General features: G+C 45.1%; 4 protein-coding genes across 20 annotated transcripts; 1 reads left to right on the top strand and 3 right to left on the bottom strand.

Annotated features, from left to right (window-relative positions):
- Positions 1–141: 141 nt before the first annotated feature.
- On the bottom strand, positions 142–1672 carry MDP1 (magnesium dependent phosphatase 1). Of its 3 annotated transcripts, XM_067739659.1 has the most exons (6): positions 1512–1670; positions 1335–1395; positions 1151–1261; positions 717–824; positions 534–619; positions 142–352 (listed from the first exon to the last, which is right to left on the bottom strand). In XM_067739659.1, the coding sequence occupies exons 1-6, from the start codon at positions 1546–1548 to the stop codon at positions 261–263; spliced, it is 495 nt and encodes a 164-aa protein (XP_067595760.1). In that variant the 5' UTR covers positions 1549–1670; the 3' UTR covers positions 142–260. The 3 variants fall into 3 exon arrangements, with proteins under 3 accessions (XP_067595760.1, XP_067595780.1, XP_067595770.1); XM_067739679.1 differs by lacking the exon at positions 534–619 and having other exon boundaries at positions 142–342; positions 764–824; positions 1512–1672; XM_067739669.1 differs by lacking the exon at positions 1151–1261 and having other exon boundaries at positions 1512–1671.
- Positions 1673–2649: 977 nt separating this feature from the next.
- Positions 2650–12326, bottom strand: NEDD8 (NEDD8 ubiquitin like modifier). Of its 2 annotated transcripts, none has more exons than XM_067739699.1 (4): positions 12189–12326; positions 3624–3671; positions 3373–3455; positions 2650–2787 (listed from the first exon to the last, which is right to left on the bottom strand). In XM_067739699.1, exons 1-4 carry the CDS (start codon positions 12204–12206, stop codon positions 2691–2693), a joined length of 246 nt encoding a protein of 81 aa, XP_067595800.1. In that variant the 5' UTR covers positions 12207–12326; the 3' UTR covers positions 2650–2690. The 2 variants fall into 2 exon arrangements, with proteins under 2 accessions (XP_067595800.1, XP_067595791.1); XM_067739690.1 differs by having other exon boundaries at positions 12138–12317.
- Positions 12327–12377: 51 nt separating this feature from the next.
- GMPR2 (guanosine monophosphate reductase 2) lies at positions 12378–21311 on the top strand. Of its 9 annotated transcripts, XM_067739545.1 has the most exons (11): positions 12379–12819; positions 13223–13318; positions 13460–13579; positions 15701–15784; positions 15935–16108; positions 16930–17011; positions 17103–17209; positions 17395–17437; positions 18121–18280; positions 18456–18615; positions 20879–21311. In XM_067739545.1, the coding sequence occupies exons 1-11, from the start codon at positions 12562–12564 to the stop codon at positions 20885–20887; spliced, it is 1293 nt and encodes a 430-aa protein (XP_067595646.1). In that variant the 5' UTR covers positions 12379–12561; the 3' UTR covers positions 20888–21311. The 9 variants fall into 9 exon arrangements, with proteins under 9 accessions (XP_067595653.1, XP_067595661.1, XP_067595646.1 ...); XM_067739552.1 differs by lacking the exon at positions 20879–21311 and having other exon boundaries at positions 12378–12819; positions 15935–16009; positions 18456–19084; XM_067739536.1 differs by lacking the exon at positions 20879–21311 and having other exon boundaries at positions 18456–19084.
- On the bottom strand, positions 16430–22803 carry TINF2 (TERF1 interacting nuclear factor 2). Of its 6 annotated transcripts, none has more exons than XM_067739493.1 (9): positions 22214–22788; positions 21967–22071; positions 21745–21846; positions 21102–21209; positions 20901–20997; positions 20271–20733; positions 20118–20185; positions 19919–20010; positions 16430–17462 (listed from the first exon to the last, which is right to left on the bottom strand). In XM_067739493.1, the coding sequence occupies exons 1-9, from the start codon at positions 22403–22405 to the stop codon at positions 17292–17294; spliced, it is 1398 nt and encodes a 465-aa protein (XP_067595594.1). In that variant the 5' UTR covers positions 22406–22788; the 3' UTR covers positions 16430–17291. The 6 variants fall into 6 exon arrangements, with proteins under 6 accessions (XP_067595594.1, XP_067595619.1, XP_067595627.1 ...); XM_067739518.1 differs by having other exon boundaries at positions 22436–22781; XM_067739526.1 differs by having other exon boundaries at positions 22450–22781.
- Between the last annotated feature and the right edge of the window lie 1555 nt (positions 22804–24358).

Below are 24358 nucleotides of genomic sequence, written 5' to 3'. Positions count from 1 at the left end.
AAGGGAATCACAGTCTTGGGTTTGCCACAAGTTTATAAGGCAGAACCTGATGCAGTCTAATGCCTCACATACTGGTCTTGGCACCTCCGGATGGCCCACCCCGGGTCACACGCTAGAAAATTAGAAACAACACACACTGGGTAATATCTCTTCTGCCACACACAAATACACTTTAATAATTTACAAATGCACCTGAAAATGCCCTCCTGATTTCCTTTCAGTTCTATGCCTCAAATGAGGCTCATCCACAGGACTGGACCTCAGAGTCCAGCTTGTGCCTTTGCAAATGTCTCTAATCCTTGAGTTAGGGTCTGAAGGCTCATTCCATTCTGGACATGAATGCTGGTAACACCTAGAAAGAAAGAAGCCACAATTTCATCAGGCCTTCAGGGCTCCCTATTATGACTCTCACCTTTTTGGGGTGTCACCTGCATGCAAACTATCCAACCTGTACATATCTACCTAACCCCTTCCCTCTTAGGAGCCCTTTCTCCTCACTCCCCAAATGGCTATCCTTGCCATTCAGTCAGTACCCAGTTTGCTGACATCTACAATATTCCGCTTTTCATCATCAAAGAAGATCATCTGGGAGAAAGGAACTCCAGTCTTCTGATGCAACCTGTGCAAGACACGGCGAGGGTAACCACTCTGGCTTCTTAGCTCCTCCAGCCTCTCTGGTCTTCTGTCTCCCTGCTTCTCCCCTTATCTCAGCGTACCTCTTAAAGTGCGTGACCTTGCTGCCTGGGTAGATCTCCCGATGAACAAAGTATCTGACAAGGTCAAAGAGCTCCAGTAGCTGGTTGGCCCCTTCAACCTCACCTGTCCTGCAAAAAGGTGTAGTAGATGGGATCAGGAGAGTGGAGGGCCAAGGCTGCAAGTGAAATTATGTGTAACCAGGGGGAAATCAACTTGCTGTTCTTCCGGGATGGGTAGGCATCCTCCGCCCTGATTCAATTCCATATCCTTCCTGACACAGGTGGCACTGAGCCAATGTTTATTAAACAAAATGCACAGGAGAAGGTACAATTCGAAGAATATACAAATACCTGCAAGTTTGCACCGCCTAAATTTTTGCAGCCAAGGGGTTACACGGGAAGTCTCCTCATGCATGCACCTCTCAGCATTAGACCGACTCAGTCGCTCTTCTTACCGTGAAGCGGCCGCGACGGGCACCCCCAAGCCCTGCAATCTTTCCAGGACCTCAGGCACCTCTGGGTACAGTCGGACGGCCTGGCCCCGCCTATCTCGTACAGTTCCATCACTGGGGAGGGCGAGAGTGTGCTCAGCTCCCGCGGGGCCCCGCCTGGCCCCAGGCCTCCCCAGCCCCGCCTCACCTGCTTTTGTGGAACGGGGGGTCTACGTGCGTGTCCACCCAGAACGGCCACAGCGTGTAATCTGTGAGAGGAAGGAGGGGGAGGTCTCAGCCTGGGCAGGCGCAGGGCCTCAAGAGCATCAACTGAGGTTTGGAAAAAACTGTGCCCTACGAAACTCTTCCCAATCCAGCCCCTCACCTAGATCGAAGACTACGAGCTTCGGGAGCCGCGCCATGACCCGCGCCCGCAGGCTGCGCGCACGGAGGCGGGCCTTTCTGCCGCGGCTCCCAGGCCGCCCCGCGGGCCTTAGAGAAGCGGCGACTAGAGCGTCGCCAACCTGAGCTGGAAAGATCGGCCCCAAAACCTCACAAGAGCGCCTTCTGGTGGTGGTGGTGGGGAGGACCGCAGCAAAGTGCCAATGCCAAGTCTCTCCAAGGGATATTCTTCCCTTGCTTCTCCACCCCACCCGGTCTCGCCAGCTTCTACTGAGCTAGAGGAGACAAGGAAGGGAAACCCTTTCTTCTGGCACCCGTCTCTCATTTTATCTCACCAACTGAGCCCTAAAGTGATCCATCATAGCTTGTCACTCCACACTCATCCTTTCTCCACATCAGCCACTCCACCGTATACAGCCTAGAGCCCTCAGCAATATTCCAGCCATAAAAGAATGCAGTGTCCGCTAAGCTCTTGATGCCTTTCTTGAAACAGGCCCCAAATGTCCAGTAGAGTCACAATGGGGGAGAATTCACTCTCCTGGTTTCTACCACCCACGTCAGTAGTATGCTGACAGATATGTAACAACCAGTTTGGGGAGAAGGACTGATTTGTATTGTTTGTCAATTTCTGTAAATATTCCTACCATGGCCAATTTCAAGCTACCAACACGAAGTCACTTAATATGGGGTTAGGAAAGATGCCAACAATTAGCTCTGGAGCCGGGTAAGAGCTGGCTCCAGCACACCACTGAGTGTAGACTCTTAAGCATCTGAGAACCCCTCTAAGGGCACATTCTCTCACACTGTCCTACTCCTTCAGCCTGGTATAACTGAGTGTGCATTGGCCCATTTTGATTTCAGTCACGTTTGTGCAATAGAAGAAAGATTCCAGGAGGCCAGGAAATATTTTATTGACAACCAGGGACATAGCCATTAACAGAGGGAAGCACACAGGGCTGCAAACTAAAACCCAATAGCCAGCAAGGGCCCTTTGGGCCAGGAACACTGCATCCTGGGGTCCTCACAGTCTCCCACCAACAGACACACAAGACTGGGCATCCAGGAGAGGGGGCAGTGGCTCTGGTGTCCCACAGTGTGAGAGGATACATGATTCCTCATAATGAGCGACAGGGCAAGGAGGTGAAATGGAGGGGGGCGTCCATCACTGCCTAAGACCACCTCCTCCTCTCAGAGCCAATACCAGGTGGAGGACTGAACCACCTAGTATCTTGTAATCAGCTGCTGTCTTCTCATCGTTCCTGCAGGAAGAGGCAAAAAAAAAGAAAAAAGGTATTAGAAATACCATCTAGAGCAAGGTTCTTAACCTGGGTTTCATGGATCTGTCTGGGGATCTATGAATGCAGATGAGAAAAAAATTACATCTTTATATTTTTACTAACCCCTAACTGAAATTTGATATTTCTTTCAGTTTTGAACACAGGCAAAAAACCCACAGGGGTATTATTAGCAATATGGGTAACTTGTTAACAACAAAAATTAGATATTTTCCTATCATTTCACAACTATTTGTAGGTATCTTGAAAATCTTTTAAAATTATAGTAGTTATTATATCCATCATTAGATCTTAATGAAGTACATATATCACAAACTTGCTTTTTTAGTAGTGTGATAAGTGTATTTCGATCCTATTAGTTTCTTTTGTAATTCCATGCATTTTATTTTATGTCTGCAAAAATCTAATTCTGAGAAGGGGTTCATAGCCTTCATCAAATTGCCAAAGGGTCTGAGACAACAAAAAAAAGGCAGGCCTGCTCCACCTCCAGTACTTGCATCTTCATCTTCACATAAGATGGCCACGCCCTCATTCCCATTCCAAACTTACATCTGTTTACCACTGTAGATGAGCCGCTGCTGCTGTGGGGGGATTCCCTCTTTCTCCTCCACACGCTCCTTGATTCGCTCCACCTTTAGGGGTACAAGTAGTCAGGGGTTGCTCAGGGGGAAGGACCGTAGAACGGGAAAGAACAAGAGCTATGCAGAGAGTATGAGAGCGGAAGGACTCAGTTCATCAGCATACCCAAGCAAGTGTACATGTAGGGAGATAGGCATGGAGAGGTATTGGGCGTACATTACCTTGTCTGTGGGTTCAATGTCAATCTCAATCTCCTTTCCGGTCAGCGTCTGAAACAGGCAACGGTTTCATGAATCCTACAGCCCAATATACAATTTGTCTCCTAGGTAAAACATCCTGGCCTAGTCTTGGGGGATCTACTACCTTCTGAGAAACGCACATTCTCAAAGCTGATTTGAAGTGTCAGAAGTTTTGACCACACCCGATTTCAGACATTTTTAGGCTGTGAACAACTTTGATAGGGGAAGGTTCTGTAAACCATTTGACCCTTTTAATCTCACAGGTCATCTCACCTCCCATTCTGCTAGAATCCAAGAGAATACCATAACTCCTTTCGATAAGACAGCAATGAGAATTGTCCTAAGGAAAGTATTCCTTTGAGAAGGACCTTATCTCATGTACCAATGCTAGAAATTAACATTCAGATAACTCAAAGAATTCTCTCAGGGACACTGGAGATCACCTCTGACCAACATTTTTTTTTTTAATATTTATTTATTTATTTATTTGGTTGCGCCGGGTCTTAGTTGTGGCAGGAGGGCTCTTTAGTTGTGGCTCGAGGGCTCTTTAGTTGTGGCTCGAGGGCTCTTTAGTTGTGGCTCGAGGGCTCCTCAGTTGTGGCATGCGAACCCTTAGTTGCAGCATGCATGTGGGATCTAGTTCCCTGACCAGGGATTGAACCCAGATCCCCTGCATTGGGAGCACAGAGTCTTAACCACTGCACCACCAGGGAAGTCCCTGACCAACTTTTTAAGTAATACTAGAATTCAACATTCTATTCTCCCATATCTTCTCCAGACTTCCACCTAAATCCTAAATTGCAGCTCTGGTCTTCTTGACTTCTTCTATAGACAAAGGGCTGCTGATATTCAAACAATAATTATACTCATTGTACACTTATAAACATGCTTCATCCAATCTAATCTCCCATCCATCCTTGCTCTTCAAACTCCATCTGCACCAGTCTACAGTAATCCATAATTTAGGGGCATTTTCCTTGCTTCTACTGTTTTTCTTGTTGCCATGCCCTCTTCCGCTCTTTTGCAAACCTTCAAGGGACGCTTTAAGATTGATGACTTGTCCCCAGTACACTTTAAGAGCCATTACAGCTAGCTGTTTAAGTGTCAAACTCCCCAATTTATACTCCAGCTCCCTAAAGGACAGAGACTGTTCAATCTTCCTAATTTAAGCACTAAGCACAGTGTTTGACATAGAAGCAGTCAATAAATATTGGTGGAACAGCTAAATACACCAATGATCATGCTATGATCACAGCCAACATCTACTGAACACTTTCCAAGAGTTAGAAACTACGCTGAGTATCTTACATGCGTCAATACATTTAATACTTGCAAGTACTTGTGAGATATGTACTATTACTATCACCATTTATAGTTGAGGAAAATGGGGTTTGGACAGGTTAAAAAGCATGCCTATGAAGTCAAAAGGAGAGTATGAATCCAAACACAAACTCTCTGGCCCCAGAACCTGAGCTTTCAGCTCTGTACTCAGTACTGCCCAAGTCTGGCTGATCTAGTATTGAGACCCAATGTACACTCCTGTGGTGGGCTCACAAAATAACATATGGTTCCTACTTATGATATTCACAAAGACCAGCATGAAGAAAGTACTTAGGATCTAACTTCTCAACCATGAGAATGGTTCACTACTAAGGATATTTCAAAAAATCCAAGAGTAACTCCTTTGGATTGACCTGTTTGGATGCAAAAGAATAAATTACAACAGTGATTTTCAAGTTTCCACCCCAACTCAAGCTGGTCTGTTTGAAAATTTTCAATAGTCTATGGTAAAATGAGAAAAATAATGACAACAATGAGATTTTCATGAAACTAAATATTTTCAGGTGTTAAAATGTCCTTTTATGAAACGACAGTGACAATATATGGTATTTCTTTAGGCTCCTTCCTGACAAAATGAAAAGTATGCAATACCATGTTGTCCACAAATTATCTCAATTTATTGATCATAATACTTTAAATGCAAAGACTCTTTAACCAGACAATTCTATTTCTAGATAACTAACCTTAAGGAAAAACTTGAAATTTGAGTACGTATTCAAAGAGGAACTTGTGAGGTTTACTGCAACACCTTTCATAAAAGCAAAACACAAGAAACAGCCTAATGCCTATTAATAGGAAAACTATTAAACTATGGTACAGACATAGAATTATATATATATACACATATATATATATATATTTTTTTTTTTTTCTCTGTACGCAGGCCTCTCACTGTTGTGGCCTCTCCTGCTGCGGAGCACAGGCTCCGGACGCGCAGGCTCAGCGGCCATGGCTCACGGGCCCAGCCGCTCCACAGCATGTGGGATCTTCCCAGACCGGGGCAAGAACCCGTGTCCCCTGCATCGGCAGGCGGACTCTCAACCACTGCGCCACCAGGGAAGCCCTAGAATGATATATTTATTATGCAACAGTTTATACACTAACATGGAAAGATCTAGAGAATGTATGATTATGTATCATTTTCTATATGTAAATATATACATACATACATGCATAGAAGAAAGGATTAAAAGTATACCTATCTCCTAAAATTATGATGATCCTTGAGAAGGGGAGTAGGATTGAGGAGACCAAAGCTAACTCTCCCTTTATCTGTACTATCTAATAAAATATCTAATAAAAATATATTCCTTTATCACATGAATATTAATAAATATTCATTCTGATTTAATAATAACAATTTTTAAAGAGTACAAAAGACTCTAACAGAAAGCCTAGAACTGTTCTCCCAAGAGTCAGATGCTTGGGCTTTATGACATTTGAAAAAAATTATTGCTTTATAAAATCTAAAACTCTAGCACTGGTCCTTTGTTTCTGAGATCGACTATAGAAGCCTATGAATGTATCCAGAGAGCAATCTGGCATATGGTGTCCCAGCAATAACACTTCTGGGAAAATAATCCTCTGTCCAAAAATATACCTATGACAATGAATTGCAACTTTTTGAAACTGAAAAACTAGAAACACAATCTAAATATCACACAATTGAGGGTTAAATAAATTATGGTACAAACACAGGGGGAAAATCACACAGTTCTCAAACAATGTTTAGACTAACAGTATAATTCTTATTTTGTAACTAAAGAAATACACACACACATACGTGTATTTATATGCTTTCAAAAAAGTTTGGAAGGATGTAGACATCAGTGCTTTTATCTTGAGTTTTGAGATTATGGGTGATTTAAATTATTTTCTTTGTGCTTTTTTGTATTTTCCATTTTTTAATACCATGAATACATTGGGATGAGAAAAAAAATTTAAAACAATGTCCTTGATGAGAGTATAAGGAAACCATTCTGTAAAGCAGCACTGTCCACTAGAGATAGAAACTTAGTGAAAGCCACATATACAATATTAAATATTCTAGCAGCCACATTTTTAAAAGGTGAAATTAATTTTAATATTCTGAAACCCAATATATTCAAATTATTAATATATTTTACATTTTCTTCTAAATCTTCAAAATTCTGTGTGCATTTCATACTGACAGCACACCTCAATTCAGATGATAAGTTATCATCTGAAATACTTGATCTGTATTTAAGTTTCACAATTTACAGTTGAAAAAGTATGTTTACATTCCCAACTTGTTCCAAACAAGTTAAAAGGTTTTGCAACTACTGAATAAAGTTTCAGTTCTTATATTAAATTAATTAAAATTAAATACAAATAAAACAAATGAATTCCTCAGTCTCACTAGCCACATTTCCCGTGGTCAATAGTGCACGTGGGCAAATGGCCACTGTACTGGACACTGCTCAAGGATCCCAGCTAATGTAGGAAGCAACAATAAAATCAGAATATCCCCATTTTGTAAACTCCAATGAAATAATGGATCTAGGCAATGACTAACATCGCAGAAAGCAAAACAACCTGACAGAAGCATGTCACAATACCACCTATGAATTATTCTCACACATGAACAGACAAAAAGGACAAATCAAGCCTCTCGATCTTATTACCAATTGACAGGAAATACAGAGGAAAGAGGAATATATTAAAAGACAGCATGGGAATGTAATCAGCAAAATTCAAACTATAGGAAACTCTACGGGAACAACCACCTAGATTATTCAACAAGAAAAAAAATGGGGGAAATGGGGAATTAAAGGTTTAAAGAGGCCTAAAATACTTATCAACCAACTACAATGTATGAATCTTAGTTGGATCCAGATTCCAACAAATTGTAAAAAACAAATGAGACAATGATAGTGTGAAATCACTGTTGATTTTTTAGGTGTAATAATTATGGTTATGTTAGTAAAAAAAGTTCTTTTTTACAGATAAATACCGAAATATATACCAATAGTATACGCTACGCTATCTGGGACTTGCTCCTTAAAACACAAGGTAAGTTGGTGAGTATAAATAAAATAAGATTGGCCATGAGATGATCGTTTTTGAAGCTTCGTATGGGGTGCATTATTCCTTCTCTCTGCTGTTGTATATGTCTGAAATTGTCATAATTAAAATCATTTAAAACTGAACAATTTTAAAAGATATTCTTGATTTTAATTTTAAAAGATATTTTAAAAGACCATGTCATACTGGATTTCTTCCCTCACATCTGGTCATTGTGACCTGGGAATACATTCACTGCTATTCAGCTAGTCTATGATGAACCTCAGCCTGACATTCTGCTATAAGCACTGTAGGGGATATAAAAGAAATTAAGTGACCCAGCCCTTGCCAACAATCTCTTTCAAGTGAAGATTTACAACCAAGAGACACTGAGACATACAATTAATAGAACAAACCAATGCACAAGAAATGCCATACTGAATGTTATCGTCCAAAATATAAGAGGCAGTGACAAAGTGCCGTGGTGAGGGAAAATCAACAGTGATTAATTTAAACCTGAGATAACACTTCACACCCACTAAAATAGCTATAATAAAGATGGGTGCAGAGTAGCTGGAATGCTCACTCATTGTAAGTAGGGATGTAAAATGGTGCCACACTTTGCAGATCTGTTTGGCAGCATCTTTTAAAGTTATACATGACCTAGTAATTCCATTCCTAGGTATTTATCCAAAGGAAATGAAAACATAAGTCCACAAAAAGACAATGTTCATATCATCATTTCTGGCTATTAGAAGCCTCCTTCATAAGAGCCAGAAACTGGAAATAACCCAAACATCCATCAACGGGAGAATGGATAAACAAATTGTGATACAGTCATCTAATGTAGTATTACCAAGTAATAAGAAGGAGCTACAGACACAGCAACAGACATAATGCTGAGTGAAAGAAGCCAGACACAAAAATGATATATTCTATAATTCCATTATATGAAATTCTAAAACAAGTAAAACTAACCTATGGAACTTTCAGAGAGTAGGGGTGAAAATGTTCTAGATCTGTGGCTATATGGGGGTATACTGTTGTTAAAAACTCCTTGAACTTAACCCTTAAGAGCTTTGTATTTTATTTTACGTTTAAAAAAGCATGAATGAGAAAACTGGGGCTTAGATAGTAAAGACAGGTGCCCAAAGTAATTTGCTAAGAGGAATCAATGCAGGATCTGAGGTTAGGGAATAATATGATGAAAAAGAAGGTTAAAGAAGACCTGTACACTATGATTTTGTACACCGTATTTTGGTATAGACTCTAAACTTTATTATTATTTTTAAAAAATACATATACTTTATTTTTTTAAAGAATTTTTTGATGTGGACCATTTTTTAAAGTCTTTATTGAATTTGTTACAATATTGTTTCTGTTTTATGTTTTGGGATCGAACCCACACCCCCTACACTGGAAGGTGAAGTCTTAACCATTGGACCACCAGGGAAGTCCCTAGACTCTAAACTTTAGAGGGGAATGGCAGTAGGAAATCTTGTTGGCGGTATCCCAACAAGAGGTATTTCTCTGGAGGTATCACAGAGAAATAAAGATATAAGTTAATGAGACCCCAGATGAGAACAAGGGTAATGGGAATAGAAAGAAAATCAACAGAAAGATGTATCAAAAGAAAAATTAGGTTCTATAAGAGAACAATGATTTTAAAGAACTGGGTTCCAGGTAACTGGTAGATTGATGGGATCAATATATGAGATGAGTATTGGGAAGATGGCTTAAGACAGAAGATGCTGTATTTAATTTTGGAAACACAGAGATGAGGCATCAAGAGAAGTTTTAAATCACGAGTGTGCCAACTAAAGGATGTCACTTGCCCCCTGGTTCTACAAGAATTAAGTCATTAGCCAATGCAGTCGCTGACTTTCAACCCAGCCTGAAAGGAGTTCAAGGGGGAGACAGGAATGAGGCACATCAGGAATGTGCTCTGGGAAAATTAATAGAACACGCCTTTAAATAGTTAGATATTTTCAGGAGAAAATTTTATGAACCCAAATTCTTGCATCTTCCCATACTTAGAAAAGCACTAAAACCATTAACTAAGATATCTGTTCCTCTTGACTAGCAGCAACCTTCTACCGAGATGTGTGCTTGATTACCCTTTGCCAAAATCACATACATGCTGACCTCCCCCACTTACCTTTGGAGCAGTTCCTCAGTGCTATCTAAGAGGCTGTCTCCTGGGCTAAGGTCCTCAGTAAGTCCCCAAATAAACTGAACTCACAGCTCTTATGTTGTGTGTTTTTCCTTCCGTGGACAAGGGATTTAGTTGTAAAAGATTGCAAAAAGAGATATGGAATAAGTTACCTACATGGAGAAGGACAGTGGAGAATGAATAATTCACAAAGGAACCCTGCTAAAAAACCTATCATTTGTATAGTAGTTCACAGCTAATTGCTTTATTTATTTAATATACAAAAATGTATTTAACATACAAAAAAGAAAGAGAAAGATGGACAGAGAAACCTATTTGAAGGTGGAAAGGAAAGTGTTTTGGGAAAGAAGCCTGACAGTTTTAGAGAAGTACTAAATACAAATGGATACAAAGAAAGTAGAACCTTGTATACTCCCCAGACAAGCAGAAATGCAGAATGTTAGAAATGCAGAATCTCGGGTTCCGTCCCAGACCACTGAATTAGAATCAGCATTTTAACAAGATCCCCAGGTGATTCTTACACATTTTTAAGTTGAGAAGCCCATCTAGAATACAGTATTTTCTTAAACTGCAGGTCTCAACCCATCAGTGGGTTATGAAATCAACTTGGAATAGAATTCAAAATACCAGAGCATATCACACACAGTTATTTTGTGTTGTATGGGACCATGAGGTAAAATTTTTTTGTGTAGGTTGAGATTTAAAAAAAGGTTTACAAAACACTGAACAAAAGTATAGTAATAACCTCTTCTTTGGACTAAGGGAGGACTAAGAGAACCTGAGAATCCATATGTATGGAAATGACATAAGCATTCACTTGCTAATGTTTCTCAAGACTTTTTGGACAGTGACCCACACTAAGAAATACATATGAACAAACATCACATCCATGCATGTAATATACATACAAAATAAAACCCCAAATTTCACACACAATCCTCTTATCCAGAAGTATACCCTGATATCTCTATTTTTTTCTTTTTCTTGTTGCTTGTGACCCACGGACTTATTAAACTGATTTTACCACTAGTGACTGTTTTATAGCTCATTAGTCAAAATTTGAAAAACAATGACCTTCAACATGCTGCTTGGCCTCAATCCTTAGCTAAGATGGTGGTTCAGAAGGACTGAAGAGGTTAATGGCTATTATGCATGATAAATACACTAAAGAGCTGATGAAATAACGATAGACTTCCTTGGCAGTTTTTTATTTTTAAATGCTAAACTAACGTTGCACTGCATCAATTGTTAGTTTTTGTCCCTCCCTCTTAAGGCACAAAGGAGGAAATAGCAGATAGAACTAATGAGGGTTGGAAACTGGTGAAGAACCACAGGAGGCGGGATGGAGATGAAGGAAACACTGCTAGTACCAAGAACTAGGGCACTGATAACTAACTTGCCTCAGTCAAGGAAGGGAGGCTGGTCCAGGATGCTGGCTCAGAAATGCAGGTGCTAACTGAACACGCTCCCAGCTTTGTTTCCTGAAGGCCGGCTGAGATACTACACCTTGGCGACAACTAGCAAAAGCTCACAGTCTAGTTCCTGGGAGGCCCCGGTTCCCTAGGCTACGTTTTTGTGCTGTACTCGGAGTAGCCTACGTTAGGGGCTGGGAGAAGCAGGTAACTGGGGCATGAACGATGGAAAACAGAGCTTATTCCAAGAATCCGAGAGAGAGGGGGGCCAAGATGCTGCTAGGCCTTCTCTATGACCGCGGGGGCTCGAACACAGCGAGACCCCGGACAAAGGCGGCCTCCTTCTGGGTCAAAGAACGGTCCCGGAATGAAAGCAGGCACAGCACAGACCCCGGGGTCGTCTGGCTGGGCCAGCCCCTGCTCTCGAAGCCCTTTTGGGGACCCCCCCTACATCCCATCAACCCTCGCGCGGAGCCCCGAGGCTGTCAGCCCCCTCCAAGCTCGGGAAAGGCGTGATTTTCCTTCCCGGCTTCTCCCTTAACGCACAGCGGCCAGCCCAGTACCACTGCGTCTTGGCAAGGCTGGAGGTGCTCCCACCTTCACTTTAATTAGCATCTTCTTCCCAGTTTGGGGCTGCACACAGATAAATTGCTGCTTCTACCGCTGCGATCGCCGATGCAGCTCCCCAGCACTCAGCCTGTGGGAGTCACTTCTGCTTCCGGGTCACTGCCTGGCTCCACCCCCCCCCCCCCCCCACCCCGCACCTCGCTCCTCCTCCTTCTTTCGACGGGGTTCCGGAAAGGCTCAGGAATGCGTCCGCGTTTCGTTTCTGTGGCGTCGTAAAAAAAAAAAAAAAAAAAGGGAGGCGGCCCGCCTAGATACAAAAGAGATGACGCCTCTGCAATTCTGAGAGTCCCCAGCAAGCCGGGGCTAGTATAAAGCGGGGGCGGAACGAACGACTCCTCCCATCATGCCAGGGGGCAGCTCCGCGCGTCCCACCCTGGGAGTTATAGTTCCCTGCCCCTCAGATCCAGCGGCATCCTCAGTGTGTGAACTCTGTTACCCAGAAGGCCTCCAGCACCGAAGCTGGAATTCCTCGGTTACTCGTTCTCTCCGGCAATTAGCGGAACCTGTTAGCGCTGCCCACAAGGCTCAGCGGGGCTGCGCGAGGTTAGTGGCTAATCAAGAGGAGCTTCGGTCAACTGCCACCTGGCCCCGGCGACAGGAAGTGAGTACCCCTATTCCGGAAGCTGGTTTTGGGATCCCACCACTCCTTCTCACTCCTAAATCTGCCTCTTATCCCAAACTGCTCTTTGCAGGGGCGGGAGAAAGAAGAGTAGTGGGGTAAGGAACGCACCATTTAGGGTCTCTCACGACTCCATCCCACTTCTTCTCCCCAACAAATAGTATCTAGGTTGAAGACACCGAGAGTAAGTGAAACCACCCGAGTCTGAGGTGACGGTCTTCAGGGACTATGCCTCGATCAATGCCCTGACCTTCCACAATTTAAGCGAGGAGAGAGATGAGCCCGCCAGCCCTAACAGAACATTAAGTTCTAAGGGAAAATTGGCTCAGCTACCGCCTCCTGACTTTTCCTACCTTCCAGCTCTCAGATTCGCTGCTACCCTTAGGTGCCTGCCATGCCTCACATCGACAACGACGTCAAACTGGACTTCAAGGATGTCCTGTTGAGGCCCAAACGCAGTACCCTTAAGTCTCGAAGTGAGGTGAGCCTGCTTCTCTAGTTGCTCTTTCTTGATCCCAAGCTCCTGGAGGGCCAGGACTGGGAAAGATTCCTGGCTTTTGCCCTCCTGCAATACTTGTTTTTTGGATAAATGAAATGCTTAGTTTCCTGTTCATATCTGCAGGTGGATCTCACAAGATCCTTTTCATTTCGGAACTCAAAGCAGATGTACACTGGGATCCCCATCATTGCAGCCAATATGGATACTGTAGGCACCTTTGAGATAGCCAAGGTTCTCTGTAAGGTAGGACTTCCCTCATACCCCTTCCTCATGGTGTCCAGTTTTGTGGGCTGACTGCAGAGGTATCTGCATCCCCACCCCCATTCCAGGTCAACTCTGGCAGTTAACAGTCAGGATGCTCAATTTCTGTTTTTGCAGTAGTATTAAGGCCCCTTTATCTGATAACTTTAAAGGGCCATCTGAGTTAATGAGATTCAAAGCTAAATTTTGCCCCCATTTTAACAGAACTTTCCCTTTTCTCCTGTCCAGCAGTTTATACATCCTGCCAACTTTTCCCACCACCCAGATCACCCTCTCCAAATCACCGGCATCCCTCTTTACACTATTGTTAGGATGCTCAGCATTCACTATTTTAGTCCAGAAACTAGATATAGTTTGAGCATTCAAAAATTCCTAACTAGAAGATCCTAGAGAGAAGAAGTTTATTTTCTTTCATGCCTGTTTTTTTTTTGTTTTTTTTTTTTAATCTTCCTCTTCTTTAAGTTCTAGGTTCCTGGGTGTTTCTGGGATGTGCCCAAAATGGAATGTATTTTTCTTATATACAGGTTATTGCTCATTTTCAAAATGGAAGCTGCTGCTCCTTTCAGTAATATTACCTGTCTCTGTATTTGTAGCTGAGAAGGTAGATAGTTTGGGCATCCTGAGGACATATGCACTCTTCTGGTTAATCCAGGTAGCCCTGGTTGATGGATTCTGCTGCTGCTTGTGGCTCTGTCAGCCTTAAGGACTTCATCTCTCTTTCTCTATTTTTGATTGCTGTAAGTCTTTGTGGAATGTCTGCTATCATTTCTCTGAGGTTCATAGCTATGCAGCTTTAGTACTGTATTACTATTGCCATTTACCAACTGCTTAGGAATCCCACTGTTGCCCGTTGTCCACCTGGCCTGTCCAATAGAGTTAAGGAATGGTGAATCTGACTTCAGTGTTAACAAATGTCCTATAATGTATGGACCTTGCCGGGACTGTCTTGATGCTTTATGTTGAGACTGGCTTTTCATTACTGCTGAGTGCTGAAGAAATCAGATTTTAGAGATACAGCCAAGTCTCAGTAATAATTAAAAGGTTGGATGCAAGCAAGGATCTTTTTCTAGATCTCTAGCTTGGTATGTAATTGGATATGCTCATCATGCCACCCTATGCCAGTATATCTCCAAGGTCTGCTGACCTCCTAGAGTGATTTTTGTCTATTAGCATGTTGATGGCAGAGTGTTGCTGAGAAAGCACAGTTCTGTACCAGCGTTAGCTAGGTAGTGTTGATGATGATCTCTGAGTATTATAGCATTTGCACTTCCTTACTGCTGGCTGATGCTTGACTTCCTTGGGTCTCTCGTCTGTTGCAAGATTTGTGCTGTCTTGTCTATTTGCATGTCTGCACTTTTAAATCACAAACACCAGCATTCACAAGTGGCCTTTGAATGCCTTTCTCAAAGTATTGGGACGTTATTTGCAATTTGTTGTGCTAGGAAATACAAGTCTGATGAGTCATTATATCCTTGAACTTGGTTGACTGAAACAGACTAAATGAGATAAACTTTTCAGGTTGGTCCATGTCTCAAGAAAATTTGTCCTTTACTTTAGCAGAGATGGAGAAAGGGTAGCACCTTATTGACTGTTAACCTTAAGGCCTTACCTCTTGTAATTTTGTGAGCATTTAGGCTTACTGAATTACTGCTGGTAAATGGACCAGAAGATACCGCAAGTAGGTTAGCTCTGTACTAGGTTATCACAGGAGGGGCTGAATCAGTGCAGGCAGACACTGGCTCCGTCCAGCCTCTTCATGGTTCTTTCTTGTCTACTGCTTGTCCCACTGCACCAACAGCTTGTCCTTGTCACCTTTTAACTCAGAAGCGCTGTACGTGCTGGCAGGTGAAATCCAATCCAGGTGACTTTAGTACTTTGGTGGGAGTGTTGGGCAAGTACTAGCTTATGGCGAAAAGCCCGACTGCATTTGTAGAGAGAATAATGGTGGAACTGAGGTTTGAGCGCAACCACTGACTTCTTCAAGTTGCTCTTTCCAGACTTCAGTCCTTTTGTCCCTCAGATAGGATAATATAAAGGTCTATTTTTAGAAAAAGAGACTCTTAATGAAGTTCCCTCCTTTTTGATGGCTCTTTCTTCTCCCAGTTCTCCCTCTTCACTGCTGTCCATAAGCACTACAGCCTCGAGCAGTGGAACGAGTTTGCTAGCCAGAATCCTGACTGTCTTGAGGTAACACTGGTCCTCCCCTGATCCACTCCTTAGCCCAGTCTTCCGGGAATCTTTGTGTGGCTTCCTGGGGACCAGCCCTTACCTTCCCACCCCTGTTGGCTAACCAACCAGGTCATTTCTTACATGCTAATGGCCCTGTTTCTCTCACAGCATCTGGCTGCCAGCTCAGGCACAAGCTCTGCTGACTTTGAGCAGCTGGGACAGATCCTGGACGCTATTCCCCAGGTGAAATATATATGCGTGGACGTGGCCAATGGCTACTCTGAACACTTTGTTGAATTTGTAAAGGATGTGCGGAAGCGCTTCCCTGAACACACCATCATGGTATGTCTCTACTACCGTGTAGTGGGTCCATTCCTCTCCTTCCTCCACTCTTTCCCGCCACACCATTTTGTTACACCAGTTCCTTTCTCCTCTGCTGCATTTCCTAGTCTGCTTAATCATGTCACTGGGTGATGATCCATGGTTCCATGCTTTAAATGTTTGTGTACTGGCCAGTGCCGTCTTCTCCGAACCTTGATACCTAGTCTTTGTAAATCCAGTGTCCGACATCACTCACTAAACCACAATGGAACATTTCTGCATCGTACATACCTCTAGTACATACACACCTGCCCAAAGGTATGGAGAGATACTACAGTCATATTGAAGGGGATGCATGAAATGTTGTTTTATTTTATTTTTACAAGCTCAGGGGAGTTATGACAACGCCTCACTTTCCTCGCAGCATTGAGTGGTCTCTCTGTTCTGTCCATCAAAAGCAAGTACAATTGTGTAGATGGGTATTTAGCTGACATTACCATGTCCTCCCCCTTTCCCTGAAGCCAGAGAGGTTTCATGACATAACAGCTTAAGCAAAGGATGTGCTTGGGTCTTTTGGAGGGGAGGGGGAGATAAATCTACTGTAAATCAGATGTGAGCTTGTTCCAGTTGGACCCCTGCTTTACCCTAGTACAACGGTGACACTGGCCACTCACCCCCTTACCTCAGCTTGGAAAGCAGGGTCCTTTGAAGTGACTCGTCTAAAAGCCCTCAGAAGGCCCAAGTAGAGGGAACCAAGGTACTCTTCTTTGTAATAATGCTGGAAGCATGCGATCGGCTCTTTCTGACCCTAAGAATGCTCTGTTTTGATGGTTCTGTCCCAGGCAGGGAATGTGGTAACAGGAGAGATGGTGGAAGAGCTGATTCTCTCTGGGGCTGACATCATCAAAGTGGGAATTGGACCAGGTAAGCTGGTTCACTGGGGGCCACTGGCCACCGCTTCAGTGGCAGACACCTGTGGAGAACTTCCCTCTCATTCTTGTCACGTTCTTCTCAGGCTCTGTGTGTACCACCCGGAAGAAGACCGGAGTTGGGTATCCACAGCTGAGTGCAGTGATGGAGTGCGCAGATGCTGCCCATGGCCTCAAAGGCCACATCATTTCCGTAAGGCCAAGAGCAGGGTAGGGTATGATGCTGCCAGACATCTGGGTTCTCTGCCAGGTCTGGAGGCTCTGGTAGAGGTGGATCAGGACTCCTGGGTTCCTGTCAGCTTTGAGGTGGGCCACTGGGACCTCCTAGAGGGCTTGGGGCATCCATACTCTCCCTTCATAGTGCTCCTTACTTTGCAGGATGGAGGCTGCAACTGTCCCGGGGATGTGGCCAAGGCTTTCGGTAAGGAGGGCACAGAAGGAGGATCCTGTAGAAGAGGATAAGTCACCTCTGAGGGTCTAGGATCAGGCTAGGGAAGTCTAAGAAAGCTGTTCAGATTCTTTTATAATATGACTAGTGACCCAGAAGCCTGTGGTGTCATCTGGGGCAAACCAGCAGGGGAAATCCTGAGACTCTGATGTGGACTCTCCTAATGTGGGCCAGGGCCATCTGCATCATCCCCTGGACTGCGGGACAGTGCAGATGCCGAGCCCCACCCTGGACCCATGGCATCTGGCTCTGGGGAGTGGGGCTACAGATCTGCATTTTCCCAGCTTCCTAGGTGATCCTTGTTCACACTGAAGTTGGAGAGCTTTGCTCTTGGGACACTTGAAGTGAGTCTTGTTCGGCTGGGCAGAGTAAAAAGAGGTGACCAGGAGATGGCGAAAGCAGCAAAAAGGAGAGAGCAGAAGCCAGGCAGAGCGTCTCCAGAGGCTCTATTTTAAATTCTTGTAAAGTCCACTGAGGAACAGAAGCCAGGGCAGAGTAGGCCTGTGCACTGGGTTGTGGGCCAGCTAGGGAAACAAAACCAGGAAGATGCCAGAATCATTGGCAGGCCTGAGAATTTTGTGTAAGTTGCTTCTGAGGGTGACCATGTTGGAACCTGGGCCAGATTCATCTCTTTCCCCTCTTGTTGGTGCTGGCAGGGGCAGGGGCTGACTTCGTGATGCTGGGCGGCATGCTGGCTGGGCACAGCGAGTCAGGTGGTGAGCTCATCGAGAGGGATGGCAAGAAGTACAAGCTCTTCTATGGCATGAGTTCTGAAATGGCCATGAAGAAGTATGCCGGGGGCGTGGCTGAGTACAGGTAGGTGTGGAGGCCAGAAGCTGAGGGTTCTTGGAAAGCGTGACTTCCCAAGTCAGGTGGTGGCAGAACTTGGAAGAAAAGTGATGAACAGGGACTAAATGCTAGAGATTGGGGAAGAGTCATTGGGCTTAAGAAATCCAGACAGAAAAGGTAAGAAAGCTTTTCCTCTTCTAAGGGCCTCAGAGGGAAAGACAGTGGAGATGCCCTTTAAAGGGGATGTGGAACACACTATCCGAGACATTCTTGGAGGCATCCGCTCCACCTGTACCTACGTGGGAGCAGCTAAGCTGAAGGAGCTGAGCCGGAGAACTACCTTCATCCGTGTCACCCAGCAGGTGAATCCGATCTTCAGTGACAAGAGCTAGACCTGAGCAGTTCTGCCCTCCCAGGGCGCCAGCACCCACCACAGGGCTCCCCAGTGGGCCCCTCTCCCATCCCAGCTACTAGGGCTATTACTTGGTCATTTCCTATCCTCTCTCTGCTAAGGGCTCCTGCAGTATTCTGTACTTTATCTGCACATGCAAAATGCCCAGGGCACCCACTGGGGAGGAAGCAAGGAAGGCAGGCTGAGAAAATAAAGTTAAGATAATCAAATGGGAATCTGGGGACCCAGAATCCTGAAGATTATTAAAAGGAAAAGATGCTCATTCATACATAAGTGTTTTATATGGCCTTGGTCTGGAAGAGGTAGGCTTTTAGAATCATGTTTTGTTAATCAGATTCATTAAATAGATCTTTGAATATCTACAAAGCTCAGAAGTGTTTATGTATTTTAAATACCTCAATAAAGAGAGATCCCAATGACTTTGAGATTCTGGGGATTTCTGCACAAGGATGGCATCTGGGTGCTGCTGCAGGGCAAGTGGAGGAGTTGGCACTGACCCAGTGGAGTCAAGGACAGTGAGTGCCCTTTCCATGAAGCATCTCCATTCTAGTGCCACCACCCCCAAGTAACCTGGCAGCATGAGAATTTACAAGTATATTCTGGCATCAGACCACACACAGTATTTTCAGAATAGCAAAAGGAAATTTCTCTTCTAGGCTCTCAGCCCTGGTAACCCTTTTGGGCATGTCTGAACGACACTCTCCAAGGGAAGTAAAGTGGCAAAGGGATCCCCTTCCAGCCCTGGAGAGGCCGGTTCTGTTTCTAAGGAATGACCTACACTGACCTTATAGAAGCCTTAATTCCCCTCCCTCAAACGAAGACAGTGTTTTAACAAATCCAAAATTTAATTATTAAGTATTACAAAGTAACTTTAGCAATATAGTCAGGCAACCCAAGCCTGGACTTCCACTTTATTACCCCTAAACTGTGTGAGAGCTGAGGAGGAAGGAGACAGGCAGAGTGCCGTGGGCATTCCAGTCTAATCACAGCAGTCTAGAACTGTCTGTATGGTTAGGAAGAGGGACAGATACACCACTGGGGCCAGAAGCGGGGAGGTATTCACAGAAGGTGGGGATCAGGGTGTCAAACTTTGTCTTCTGATAGTTTTCCAGAGAGTCCTGCAGAGAAGGGAGCAGGGAGATCCTATCATCACTGAAACATGCCCTGAGCCCTCCATATCCTGCATCATATGGCTTTCTATCTTGTTCTGCCCGCCCATCCCCTTCCCCAGCTTTCCATTCCTTCCTACTCACCCTTCCTTCCCTCTGGCCATTTTCTTCCTCGTCGGAGTCCAAAACCAGGTCCCCTAGAGTAATGTCAGAGCTGCACAGAGATGGAGGACGCACTGCAGGGAGGAAACCAGAGTCCAGGTACTCTTCTCAGTGAACACAGGACCTCAAGAGTCCCCAAGAGAGGAGGCTGTCTGATCTGGTCCTGACTCAGGATACCTACCTGACTTCCTGGCCCTAGGAGGCGATAATGACAATCTCAGGGGTTCCATGGGGCAATCCAAGCAGTTCCTAGGGTGGGAGCAAGCAAGACAGGGTGAAAGGAAAGCAGGCAGGGCATGTGCTGCTAGTAGGGAGAAGCAACTGTTGTACTCACTCCTTTTGCTCTGAGGCAGACAAGTCATTTGGGTTCTCCTTCAGAGCCCTTCCTCCCAGGGTCTTGGACGGACTCCTAGACTTGCCAGTCGAGGCTGCTCTGGTGCCCACAGCACCTGCTGGATCTGCTGTGTGTGTCCCATGTTCTTCGCTGTTCCCAGGCTTAGATATGACCTGCGTTGGTGAACCCAGATTCCTAAAGGGGAACAGCATGACTGTGGGGCGCTCCTTATGGCCTCTGCTAGTGGATGCCCACCGGGACTGGATTCTTCGCCGGCCTAGAGGGGCCAGATTGAAATGGTGGCCAGTCAAAGGTTCTGGGTGCTTCCTTGAGGCTGGATCCTGAGGAGGGTGTGGGCCAGGCCGGGCTTTTGGCAGAGGGTCGTGGAGTGCTGGTGTTGGTTGCTGAGGAGGACTCTGCTCCATGGGCTCTGTAGTGTTCACTGAATCAGTAGCAAAGCACTCTGAGAAAGAAAACAAATCTCTTTAAAAAGGCAATATAGTAACACATGGACTCAGTCTGGTTTCTTACGCCTCAGGCCCATGTAACCCTTCCAATAGGCTGCCTCAAAATGTCGCAAGCTAAACACTCCACCCCCAAATTCTTAGTTTTCCTAGATGGTCCTGGTACCTGGAAGTGGCCACCCCATGTCCACACCATATTGGCTCAAGACAAAAGAAGAAGTGATGGAAACTCCCGGCTGCATCCAAGTCAGCACATCCTGAAGCTGTGGGCAGGGAGAGAGGCATGAAGACCACAGGCGTTGATACAACTCCACCCCCTACCCCCCACCCCAGCATTCTGCCCTTATGTGTTTTGCCCTAGCAAAACCTGCTGTGCCTGCAGTGTAGGCAGTGCTTTTTCCAGCTGACACAGGTATTCAAAAAACAGCTTTTCCATGGCAGCCAGAAAAAGTTCCCCGTACTCTTGTTCAAGTTCCTGCGGGAGGAAAAGAAGCAGGTCAACACACCATTGTAAAGCAATTATATTCCAATAAAGATGTTAAAAAAAATAAAAATAAAAAAAATAAATTATGTTGTACATTGTTGATGAAAGCATTTATACATTGAAGAAAAAAGCCTGAATGAATCTTCTCGATTAAAATCAGTAATGTTATTTATATTAAGCATTACTAATTTAAAATTGGGTCAACAACAAGGTCCTACTGTATAGTACAGGGAACTATATTCAATATCTTGTGATGAACCATATGGAAAAGAATATAAAAAAGAATGTATGCATATGTATAACTGAATCACTTTGCTGTACAGCAGAAATCAATACAACATTCTAAATCAGCTATGCTTCAATTAAAAAAAGATTCAGTTGTACATTTTGAATGGGTAAATTGTGTGATATATAAATTTTATATCAACAAAGATGTTTTAAAAAGTTAAAAAAAAAAAAAGGAAGCAGGTCAGAAGAGGACTAGAGAGAACAGCTACACCATAGCTTCCAAAGCAGCCAGTCCCACCTGTAGCTTCGAAGCCAAATCAACAGAGGCTTCTGCCAGCTGCTTCACCTGCTGGCAAAAGGTTTCCTGAGCCTCTGAGATCTTCCTCAGATCTTGCTTTGTCTGTTGAGGGTAAGGAAGGCAAACAAGTTAGAGGCACCAGAATCCAGTGACCGGGAGGAGGAACAACTTTGTTGCACCGCGTGTTAAGTGGAGGTAGGGCTTGCTCCAGGGACGACTCACGGCTTTGGGGTCCCGCACTGCAGGTCCAGACTCTGGGAAGTGGCGATGCAGGGCATTCAGAACCTGGGCCCAAGGCCGGCCCTGCAGGATCATATCCACCACCAGCTGTGAAGAGTGCTGAGCTCAGAATCCCCACGTCCGGGCAAGCTGCCCTTTTCCAACCGGTTCCACCCCCAAGCAGTCGGCCCAGGACAGGTCCTCGCATCCCGTCCCTTTCCCCTCTACCGGGTCCTACTGACTCCAATACCTTGGCCTTTAGGCCCATACACAGGCGTTCATGGTGCCGGTACCGAACCAAGCCGGGGGCAGCAGCGCGCAGGGATCGCAGAAACTCCAATACTCGCGGAAAATGCTCCACGCAGCGTCCGCGCACGACTTGCCAGCAGGCAGCGGCTACGAAGCGAAGAGCGGCGGGACCTGCCCCAGGGGGCGTGGCCATGGCCGGCGGGCCCCACCCCAGGAGCCGTACCTTTGTGTTCCTACCTCTGGCAAGGCTTCCCGCCTCCTCCTAGGGGCGCGGTTTCCGGTGGCCCTCACAGGCTCGGCTATTTCGGTCTGCGCCGGATAGTTCGCGATCCGAGACTGCGCCCTCCCATGGGCCACCGGAATCCCGGGGTTTTCTCCAACTCGGGCTGGAGCCTGAATGGAGAAGCTGGCCAGCTCCACTGGCAACAAGTCGTTCTGCCTTAAACGCCGCCGCTGTCTCGAACTCAAAGGCTACTTCGCTTCCGGCTCCGCGACCAGTTTCCCTACCCGGGAGAAGGGTGGTAGTGGAGAACCAATGGGCCGCCAGACAAGGGAGACGTCACGGCGCGTCATAAGGCCGCGCCCCGGCAGATCCGGCGGCGCTGCCGGGCCCCGACCCAGCTGTCCTGCGCTTCCGACGGCTGCTGAGCAGCTGGGACCGGGGACCTGGGCCCCGCCTCCCGCCCTTTCCCGCCTCCGGCCCTTTCCCGCCTCCGGCCCTTGCATTTCTTCGCGGAGCCTGCAGAGAAGGCCCGTCGTTCTTTGAGGTCTTGACTTTCTAGTCTGTAAAGCGAGGCTTATGCCACTTTCCCTCTCCATCGTCTTCACCCTCTCAAATACGATTCCTTAAATCCCAGCGCCCAAACCATCGCCTGCAAAGCCTTCCCCGGGCGGCGCGCCGCTTGCAGTAAGAGTTCAACTCTTTTTTTTTTTTACAGAATGGGAGAGGGCGCCCGCCTTTAAAAAATAAAATTCAAAGTTTGAAAAGATACATCAGATTGTTAATCTGGTTTTTTTCTAGATGGTGAGACTGCAGGAAATTTTTGTGCTTTTCTGTGTTTGATATCTTTTTTTTTTAATCGTGTAGTTCTAAAATAAATAAAATAGATTTCCTTTTTTGAATTTCTGTTGTGCGCTTACTCCAGTCAGCCCCCTAATACAGTTGACCGTTTTACTTGTCTTTCTCCTGGTCACCCTTCCTGATGTCTCTCCTTATTTCCATTGCCAGGGACAGAACCTTGGCACACAGTGTATATTTTTTGTTGACTGAATTAATTACCTGCTCTGACTACCTTACAGGGATTTAGTGAAACTACCCTTTCCTTGGGCCATCTCCTTTCTTAGAGATACTGGCTCCTATATCCCTCCCTGTCTCCACTCAAGATCAGTCTTCTGAGGTGAGCCACACATTCGACTGCCCTTGGGACATCTAGCTGGAAGTTCCAAAGTACCCAAATCGGACATCTACGAAATTCTAGTTATCTTCCTTTTTACTTTTACCTTAATTTATTCTTTCCTTAAAGTTCTGCCTTTATGTAGATCTGAGTTTCTGACCTATGTCACTTTCCTTCTTTCTGAAGAATTTCTTTTAGCATATCTTGCAAGTCAGGTCTCCTGGCTACAAACTCCCTCAATTTTTGTTTGATAAAGTATTACTCTTTCACTTTTGAGAGATAATTTTGCTGGATACAAAAGCCTAGGTTGGTGGGCTTTTGTTCCCTCAACACTTTAAACATTTCACTGCACTCTCATCTTGCATGGTTTCTGAAGAGAAGTCCGATGTAATTCTTTTTTTAATATTTATTTATTTATATGTTTATTTGGTTGCTCCAGGTCTTAGTTGCGGCAGGCGGGCTCCTTAGTTGTGGCATGCGAACTCCTAGTTGCAGCATGCATGTGGGATCTAGTTCCCTGACCAGGGATCAAAACTGGGGCCCCTGCGCTGGGAGCGCGGAGTCTTATCTACTGCGCCACTAGGGAAGTTCCCCCACTGCCCCGGAGTAATTCTTATCCTTGCTCCTCTATAAGTAAGATGTCCCCCCTTCTACCCCTCAAGTTTTGTTCAAGGTTTTCTCTTGGTCTTTGCTTCTCTGTTCATCCTTCTTATAAGGACAAGAGTGAGAACTTTTAAGCTCCTTACATGCCA

This window comes from Pseudorca crassidens, chromosome 1 (genome assembly GCF_039906515.1).
Source record: "Pseudorca crassidens isolate mPseCra1 chromosome 1, mPseCra1.hap1, whole genome shotgun sequence".
In the NCBI taxonomy this organism is placed as follows: domain Eukaryota; kingdom Metazoa; phylum Chordata; class Mammalia; order Artiodactyla; family Delphinidae; genus Pseudorca; species Pseudorca crassidens.
The sequence above is the reverse complement of the archived record's forward strand: the minus strand, read 5'-3'. Positions and strand labels throughout refer to the sequence as shown.